Raw genomic sequence first — 9,649 nt, forward strand, 5'->3', positions numbered from 1 at the left:
AGGATCTGGCCCGGCAGGCTGCAGAATTGGCCGTCAGACAGCTGGAGGAAGAGCAAACCACACAGATCATCATCGGCACGAAAACCGAAGAGCTGGACAATGAGGATCAGTAAGTCACAAACACACCACAAACTCAGAGAGGAATTGAGTTCATGCCCTGTTCTGTGTTTGTTACGACTGAGATCTGGGGTGTGATAAACCACAAAGTGGCTACAAAAGTGCGCTGTGTCTCTATATCTTTCACACACACACAGACACACACATCAACACACTTACAGTGTTCAGAATTCACCTGTTCACTGTTTGTTTTACAAAGACTGCCAAATATCCAGGAGGAAGAGAATGAAGAAGATCCGGAGTAAGTGTCTTCCCTCCCTTCCGCTCTCACTCCTTGCTGTCTGCCAGGGTCCAAAATTAACACTCACCAAATAACAAAAACAGTAACAATAGTCTTTGGCCTAGAATTAGAGCTTATGTCTATTTCTATTAGCTTTGTGGTCATCTATATGCTTCATTACATTACTTTTCATTACATACAGTATATGTGCATATTCCTCATATTAACCCAAATAACACTACTGTTCAAAAGTTTTGCAAGTACGATTTTATGTTTTTTTGAAAGAGTATGTTCACCAAAAATACAGTAAAAAAAGTAATATTGTGATATATTATTAGAATTAAAACTAAACTGTAAAATCTAATTTATTCCAGTGATGCAAAGCTGAATTATTCCAGTCTTCAGTGATCCTTCAAAGTTCAAGAGAACAGCATTTATTAGATATAGATATTTTTTGTAACATTATAAATATATTTACTGTTAGTTTTGATCAATTTAATCTGTCATTGATGAAAAAAATGTGTTTCTTTCAGGAAAAAAATTAATAAATGAAAATTTACTGACCCCAAATTTTTTAACCGTAGTGTATATATAAAAAAATTATATAATAGCAAAATCATGTCTTGCTTTTTTTTTTTTTTTTTGACAGATGCAGTTTATTAAATGATTTTAAATTAAATTATTAAATTAAATTAAAGTATTAAATAAAATCTTATATGATGTAATATGATATAATACGATGTAAATTAACATTTAATATGATGTAAATTAAATAAAATCTCATATGATGCTGCAAGTGACCCAGTACCCTGTGGTGTTGGTCACTAATTTGCAGTAAAAATTAAAAAAAATAAATAAAAATTGGTGTAGAAACAATTTTCACTTCACAAATTGATACATTTTACAAATAATTACAAAGGCAGGTAACATAAAAGTACATGTGAAGATTTGAAGAAGACTAAAATAGTATATTTTTGTAAAACATTCACATTTTTACAGTGTATGATTAATAATCCCAAATCTTATATATACTCTATATTTATAGATTGTTTTAAATTATTGCAAAATGCACTTTAATGGCTGATTTAAAAAAAAAATGCATGGCTAGTATTACACTTTCCATTCGCAGGTGTGGCAAAAACTTAATTTTGGACTCTGCTTCAAATTTCCTCACAGCAGAGTGAATGTTACAACTCACAATGTGACTGGATGCGAGTTTGTGCTTGCTTCGTTTTACTGCTGTACCGTTACTTTATTCTCCTGCGTGTCAGCTGCTGAAGTGCTGCTTGTCCTCTCCGGCTCGCCATACAGGTTACAGCCACTCGGTGAAGAGAGTGAGGAGGAGAGAGAGGATAGTAAGATCACAGAGTAAGGCCTTCATCCTCAGAGCTAAGCAGCACAGATCTAGCAGCCTGGGCATTACACTACCTGTGTAGTTGACATGACAAATCAAGCAGTGATAGTAGGGTCCTTTAGCGTGACATTATACTTCATTAAAGCTGCAACACATGCTATAGCTGCTGTTTATATCCACACAGTCCCCACACTGCCTCTACTGTTCCTGTAAAACTAGAGCATGTACTCCTGAGATAAGTATGAAGCCTTCATACTTTCATGCAATGTTTTATATTGTCTTTAGGTCTGGGCAGTATTATATATCAGATATATATTGATATACAGTACAAACTATCTTAAATAACTTCTCAAGCAATTGTTTTAAAAAGGTAATTATGTATAATCCTAATATTGTGAAATATCTATTTTGTTCATATATTTTAAAATGTAATTTATTCCTCAGATGCAACGCTGAGTTTTTCTTTAGTGAAATGTTCTTAGTGTCACATGATCCTTCAGAAATCATTTTAATGTGCTGATTTGGTGCTCAAGAAACATTTATTATTATTATTATTATTATTATTATCAATGTTGAAAACAGTTGTGATGCTTAATATATCTGTGAAAACCATAAAGCATTCTTTTCACGATTCTTTGAATAGAAAGTTTAAAAGAACAGCATTTATTTGAAATAGAAATTATATATATTATTATAAATGTCTTTACTGACACTTTTGATCAATCGAATGCGTCCTTGCTGAATAAAAGTATTAATTTATTTTCTTTTTACTCCAAACATTTGAATGATAATGTATCACAGTTTCCACAAAAAAAATATATTGTGCAAAAAAATATTTTTTTAACACTGATAATAGTAATACATTTTTTTGAACTGCAAATCAGCATATTAGAATGATTTCTGAAGGATCATGTGACAGCGGAGACTGAAGTAATGATGCTGAAAATTCAGCTTTACATTACAGTAATATATTCAAATAGTAAGCAGTTATTTTAACTGTAATAATCTTTCACAATATTACTGCATTTTTATCAAATAAATGCAACCTTGGTGAGCACAAGAGACTTCTTTCAACAACATTTAAAAAAATCTTAATTATTGGAAACTTTTGTCCGATAGTATAACAATTTTTATTTTTTTATTAGAATAAGCAATTTAGCTAATCTCTTTTGAGTGTTTCAGTCTGTAAAAAGACAAACCATTACAAAAATAGAAGTGTCCCACTTTTGAGTACTTTGTGTTATTTTGGGCATGATGTCAGATGCTTAATTTAGGCTTCATCCTGCTTTACCACATCACTATAAACCATCCTGTCTGAAAACTAGCTGATGCCAAAGAAGCTTTTAGGCCGAAGCACTTATGTAGAAGTAGAACGCAGTTTCAGACCTGCTGCTGCTGCTGCGTATTGCAGTGCTGAATTCAGAAAGCCAGAAAGTCATGGAATTAAACTGAAATGTGCACTTTTTATCAACATTTTGCAACCAACTTGACATCCCCTGTAAACAGTGCTGACATGAAAAGATATGTTAGAATGGCCTACATTGTTTTGTGTACATTAAACATAGATTTTACCTACATTACCCCTAGTGAAAAACAAATATACTAAAATGTATTTGAAATACATTTATTTCATGCTCAGTATACTACAAGTACATTTACATATTTATGTACTTAATACAAATACCCTGCAATTGTACTTTTAGTATACTAAACTGGTATACTTAAAAGTCAGCTAAATTGGAACAACTAATTTTGTACTTAATGCACTGTAATTGTGCGGAAGTACAACTAAAGATAAACTGAAGTATATTTGGTTCTGCTAAAGTGGAACTATTGCAAGTATACTTCAGTATACTTTAAATATCTTGCATTTGAAGACCGATATTATTCAAAGATCATACAATACTCATCAATAGTGTGTTAATAGATTTGAATTAAGTAAGAAATAAATGTATTTTAAATATATTACTTTTTTACTTGGGATGCTACTCATATTGTACTATAACATCATCTAAGACATGCCACAAAAAGTATTTACTTGTAGAGTTTCGTCATGCTAAACCACTACTGGGCTAGCAGCTGGGCCACTGAAAAATTAAGTTAGTAGCACTGCTACTTTTAGTTAAAAGTTGACTCCGTGTGACAATCTAACCATGCCAGAGGATGTATTACTCCTCTTTCCTTCTTTACAAGCAAAAGTAGATGAAAGGAGTATAAAAGTTGAGGTGCTGTTGAGACCAGCATTGTCACCATCATACAGTTTGTTGCATTTGCTTGTTACCATAGTCCTCACCAGGCATTAACTTGGTAAACACCAGAAAAAATTACCCTCAGGCCATCCAAGATGTACTGTAGATGAGTTTGTTTCTTTATCTGAGAAATGTATCACTTACCAATGGATCCTCTGCAGTGAATGGGTGCCGTCAGAATGAGAGTCCAAACAGCTGATAAAAACATCACAATAATCCACAAGTAATCCACACCACTCCAGTCCAACAATTAATGTCTTGTGAAGTGAAAAGCTGCGTGTTTGAAAGAAACAAATCCATCATTAAGGCATTTTGACTTTAAACCGTCGCTTCTGGCCAAAATACCAGTCCATAATCCATAATAATGCCTCCTCCAGTGAAAAAGTCCATCAAAATCCACTGGCATATTTGCTTGTAAATGGTGCTTGATCTGTGCATATTTCTCTCCTGATTCAGATGAGATTACTTTATTTCAGGAGAAAGGAATATTATGGATATAGGACTCATATTTTAGAGTTTTTAGGATTATTTGTGGATTATTGTTTTTATCAGCTGTTGGGACTCTCATTCTGACGGCACCCATTCACTGCAGAGGATCCATTGGTGAGCAAGTGACGTAATGCTCAATTTCTCCAAATCTGTTCTGATGAAGAAACAAACTACATCTACATCTTGGATGGCCTGAGGGTGGTACATTTTCAGCATATTTTCATTTTTGGATAAACTATTCCTGTAACTGTAATCTCTTTATGAAAGACCCTAAAAGACATCATAAATTCATTTTCACTGCAGCTGGATTTAAAAACATCCTTTCAGATGAGTACAAATGTGATTGTCTTTCAGAATGGTTGATTTTCATAATCCAATAACACGTTCTTGTCAGCCCCTTTGAGTTTTTCCTGGTCAACACTTACAGATCTGATAGGTGGCTTACCAGCCTCTGACTGACTGGTTGTGTTGCCATGACTAGACTTCTGCTCAAACCCCTTTTCAGGAGCCTGGTGGACATCTGCCCGGCGGAGCCCTCGCCACATGAGTCTGAGGTTTCAGATCAGGCACTACAAGCAGATCCGGTCTCACCGCCCGTGACCACTCAGCCTCAGCGAGCCACATCTTTACCTCCTGATGCTGACCAGGTAACATTGCTTAAAACATTTTAGCACAGTTCTATTCGGAAGTTTGGGAAGATATTTAAATGTTTTTGAAAGGAATTGATTTATTTTCACCAAGGCAACTTCTAATTCATCAAAAGCAGCCAAAACTTTATTACCATATTTTCCAGAATATAAGCTGCATGTTTTATCATCGGAAACATGCTGTGATTTATATTGTATAGTGACTTATGCAATGCAATTAATGTCAAGTACACAAAACATGCATGAAGCGCACATTTGGATTTGTGGTGAATGAGAGAAACATGAGAATGTTTATAGTGTTTATCATGTCTGATATGTCTGTATAAATGAAGTGGTAAACTTTGACAAAATGTGATTTTAAATGCAATAATAATGATTTTTAAATTGTCTTAATGTAAATCCAAAAGTAAAACCTTGTGAAAAGGAGCATATTAGGGAACAGATGAGTCAATGAGTGATCCTCTGCTTCCATCTAGTGGTTATAATTGCAATTTCAAGGAATTTACCATAGAACTATAGTAGTGGTTCTTAATTCCAGTCCTGGGGTACCACTGCTCTGCACATTTTGTATGTTTTTTTTTTTGTTGTTGTTGTTTGTTTTTTTGCAATTTGATGTCATTTGATGTTTTGAAGCCTTATTAATTGTTTTGGTGCCAGCTGTGGTCAGATTTCCATAAAACTTTGCATGCTTGTATAGAATCATCTGTCACATGTGCTCACCTAGTTTCGTGACGTTTTGCGCTTTCATTTAGGATTTATTGGCTTTTGGGTGTACTTGGACACGCCCCTTTCCTAAACAACCCCGTTATAGCTACCCAAAAGGTTAATATTCACATTTTTTTTATTTATTTTATTTATTTATTTTTTTTTAATTATTGATCTAGAGCAGGGATGTCAAACTCAATTCCTCAATTCCACCAAGTGGCCAAACTTTGCGTTTTTTTACGGTCACCTCAGATTGAGCTCTTACATACATGTTCCGAGTTTGGTGAAAAACATGTTCCGAGTTTGGTGAAAATATCTCTTTCCATTCAAGAGTTATAGGCATTTTAGTAAAAGCAGCTCCGCCCCTTACGAATGTTCTGGCATCCCGTTGCAATGGTTACTTTTTTTGATAATTGTTGATATTCAGCCTCCAGAGAATCTTTCTGCACTGGTTTGGTTCCAATCAGTTAAAAACCCTAGGACTAGTTTGCAAAAGTAATAAAACGTAAGAATGCACAAAGCCTTCTTAATTGTCATTGTAGCAAGCAGAGGATTCTTTTAATAGAGATTGTGAATAACATAGCTTTTAAGTGAAATAGAAATAGTTATAGTTATGTGTACAATCATAAATCTTTTCTGTGGTGACCTTGGTGGAAAAAAAACTATTTTAAAATAGATTTATTTCACACTGTAAAAATGTGTAAATAAAACAAAGATTATTGTGTTTTACAAGAAAATACAATTTTAGCCTTTTCACTCCAAAGGTTCACATTTAATTATATACTGTTTCTTTGTAATTATTTGTGAAATGTATTAGCAATCTCTAAGTGAAAATTGTCTTAAAGCCATTTTTTAGTGCAGAAACAAAAATTATGTTGGGATTTTTCTGAATGGCAGGCAGCTATATACACTTACAAATGTTAGGGGAAAAGTTTATATTTGTCTTTGCTGTCTTATGTGATGTCATTTTTCATCTTCTGTTGTTACAGGAAGAGGAACCTCCTGAAGAAGGATGTGGAGGTCAGTGAGAACATGAACACACACAAATACACGCACATTATATCTATACAAGAATGAAAGATGTGCCATATAAAACAGAGTATAAACCAAACGAACATTACTGTATCTAGTGACTGGTTACTGATATCCAGTTTGAACATAACCAATGCAATGTAATGTGAATGTCCAGTAATTGAAGCGGTCTGCCTATCTGCAGTGCCTGCTAGCTGTTCTGGCATAAAGAGCTGGATTCTTCGCATCCCCCATGCTTCCACATGTCTGAGCAGCTTACACCTGCTGAAAAACAATAATGTTCCCCTGCCCAAGATGCCCTCCGATCTCCTGCTGCTATACCAGGAGATATCCCAGCTTCCAAAACAAGCCAACCAGTGCTTCCAGAACGTTATCCATCGCCTCAACATCCTCAAGCCCATGTAGAACTCCTCAGCAGCAGTATGTAGTCTTGGAGTTAGAATCTGTAGCTAGTGGATTTTATTCTTAAAACACCCAAGAGACCCACTGTCATCCCAAGCCAAAGTGCACTAAAATCCAGATCATCCCATGCTTGACACCTATAGACATGATTTTGAAGTGCCCTACAGTTACAGAAAGAAACCAAACCTCCAGCAATCTCTCAGGTGAACTGACTGTGCTAGATAGCGCTGTGCTGTGCTGTCTGTTATGTGCAAGTTATTTGTTGCTAATGCAAGTACCAATGTTACTATTGTTCACACTTAAGGTTAGGGCTTTTTCAAAACTCTACCACATAGTGTGCACTATTGACATGAATATTACCTCCAATATTGCATCCTGTTGAGGAGAAATGTACTGGACAATAAAAAAATAAATAATAAATTTAAAAAAATAAATGGGTCATATTAATATAGCCGGCAATATTAAATGATAGACATTTCAAAATAAGAATCCTGGTGTATTTCAGGCTTGTTTATAATTAAAAGTCCTGCATTATCATACATTTTTTTTTTTTCCTTGGTTATTATCGGTAATTTGGTCCGTCTTCGTTTCAGGTGTTTAAAGGGGGGTGATTCTCCATACCCACTGTACCTGTGTGTGTGTGTGTGTGTGTAGACACACACTACACACACACACACACAATTTATACAGCTTACAATAGGTCTATAAATATTTAAACAAATATTAAATACAGTTTGAAGCCTGGTGTGCTTCTTGTATTTTAATAAAGGTACAATTTTCTTCTATAAATTTTCATTGTGCCTCTAAAGTTTTGTAATGTGCTCCTAAATTGTTTTACTTAGTCGCCCGTGTGCTCCTTTGGGGAAAAAAGTCAGTATAAAGCCCTGATCTGAGAAATCATGAAAAAAAAGTGGGGGGAAAAGTGAAAGTGAAAATGTGAATGTTCAACTTTCGTGTTTTAAGATTTATTATCCACAGCATGATTCAATGCCGTGGATACATTTTATCTTTTTTATCATTTTGTGTGTTTCTTTCTGGAGTGTCTGATCATAGTTGGTATATAATAAAAAGCCATTTGAGAATCTATAAATTGTTTTTCACATGCATAAATAATGTTGTTTTTGTTTTTTAAAGATTTCAGCACTAAAATGTCATTGTGTTTGCCCTCAGCAAGCATCCATGTGAAGCCAGCACTGAAGGTAGAGGAAGTGGAGGATGGAGAGATGACCGTTCCCAAAATCATTGTCCCCTCAGAGTTAGACTCAATGACCCTCACTGTTCCTGTAACAAATCTGATGGCCCACAGGTCAGTGTTTATCCATCTGATCTATTAATATGATTTATAGGCTAAATAGTTTAGGTTGTGTCTCTGAAAGTCCTGGGGGTTTTTTCCACCCTCAGCAAAGCTGTGGATTCAGAGTAGGTTGTTCTTCATCCACAAAGCTCTAGTTTAGTAAAACTACAGCTGCTATAGTAAAGACTGTAATATGGTGTATGTTTTTGTTCAGAAGAATGCAGGAGGAGACGGTTCCTGCCGAGGAAGATGAGCAAGACCTGAACAAGTCCGATCTACTTGCTGTGGACGAGTGAGTTTTTAAAAATCAGAATAATTGCTTGTTTTTTGTCTTAAAACCCTTGTTTAGACTCGACTGAGATGTCAAAACTTCTTGCGATCAATCTGATATGTTGTCACTTCCTGTAGAGGCCTTGAGCGTCCTGCATCTGCAGCCAGTCAAACAAGTATTGTTGTGAATGAGCGTCTGCAGGAGCTGGTCAAGCTATTTAAAGAGCGCAAAGACCGTGCAAGAGAGAAACTGGTTGATCCAGATGAGTCTGATGATGAAAGCACTTCGGCATGTGAGTAGACTTTTATTTGCGGTTTATTTTACTGTATTAATTCAGTGATGTCAGGTCAAGGATAGATAGTTTTTTCACCTTTGATTTTTTTAACCGTAGCTCCAGCCAAAAAGCCTGGTGAAGACCCACCTCCACCACCTCCTCCAGAGGAAAAGAAAGACGCTGAGGAGAAGGCTGAAGAGGAGGTGATGATCTACGAGTTTATGGGATACAAGATCCCAGTTCCCCAGTTCAAAATGCCCCAGATTCCTGACTGGCTGAGAGTCATACTGGAGTACCGTTTCCCATCCAGCATTGATCCCTACACAGGTGAGATCTATAACCAGCTGAAGTAAGTGAGCTCTATATGGATCACAATGGGCCATTGTTATAAAAATTTACAAGCAAACTACCTAATTACTATTAAAAGTGTCATATAATAAGAAATTGACATGATTTTTTCTTTAATAAAAGATTTTTTTGTCATGTTTTGAACATCTTTCCTAGTCCAAAAAGACAGTCCTTTGAAACCAAAAACAGCCAATTTTGTGTGTGTGTGTGTGTGTGTGTGTGTGTGTGTGTGTGTGTGTGTGTGTGT

At 35.4% G+C, this 9,649-nt stretch overlaps 1 protein-coding gene across 1 annotated transcript in view; it reads left to right on the forward strand.

The window, feature by feature from the left end:
* LOC107670578 (cyclic nucleotide-gated cation channel beta-3) overlaps positions 1-9,649 on the forward strand; it is a 34,300-nt gene that overhangs the window by 13,149 nt on the left and 11,502 nt on the right. Inside the window, 10 exon segments of the mRNA XM_074186949.1 lie at positions 3-109; positions 317-358; positions 1,649-1,705; positions 3,198-3,212; positions 4,935-5,076; positions 6,771-6,801; positions 8,386-8,521; positions 8,724-8,801; positions 8,918-9,072; positions 9,172-9,381. Of these exon segments, the coding sequence (XP_074043050.1) occupies positions 3-109; positions 317-358; positions 1,649-1,705; positions 3,198-3,212; positions 4,935-5,076; positions 6,771-6,801; positions 8,386-8,521; positions 8,724-8,801; positions 8,918-9,072; positions 9,172-9,381 (973 nt within the window).

Source organism: Sinocyclocheilus anshuiensis, unplaced genomic scaffold (genome assembly GCF_001515605.1).
Source record: "Sinocyclocheilus anshuiensis isolate Anshui unplaced genomic scaffold, SAMN03320099.WGS_v1.1 scaffold140, whole genome shotgun sequence".
NCBI classification, from domain to species: Eukaryota; Metazoa; Chordata; class Actinopteri; order Cypriniformes; family Cyprinidae; genus Sinocyclocheilus; species Sinocyclocheilus anshuiensis.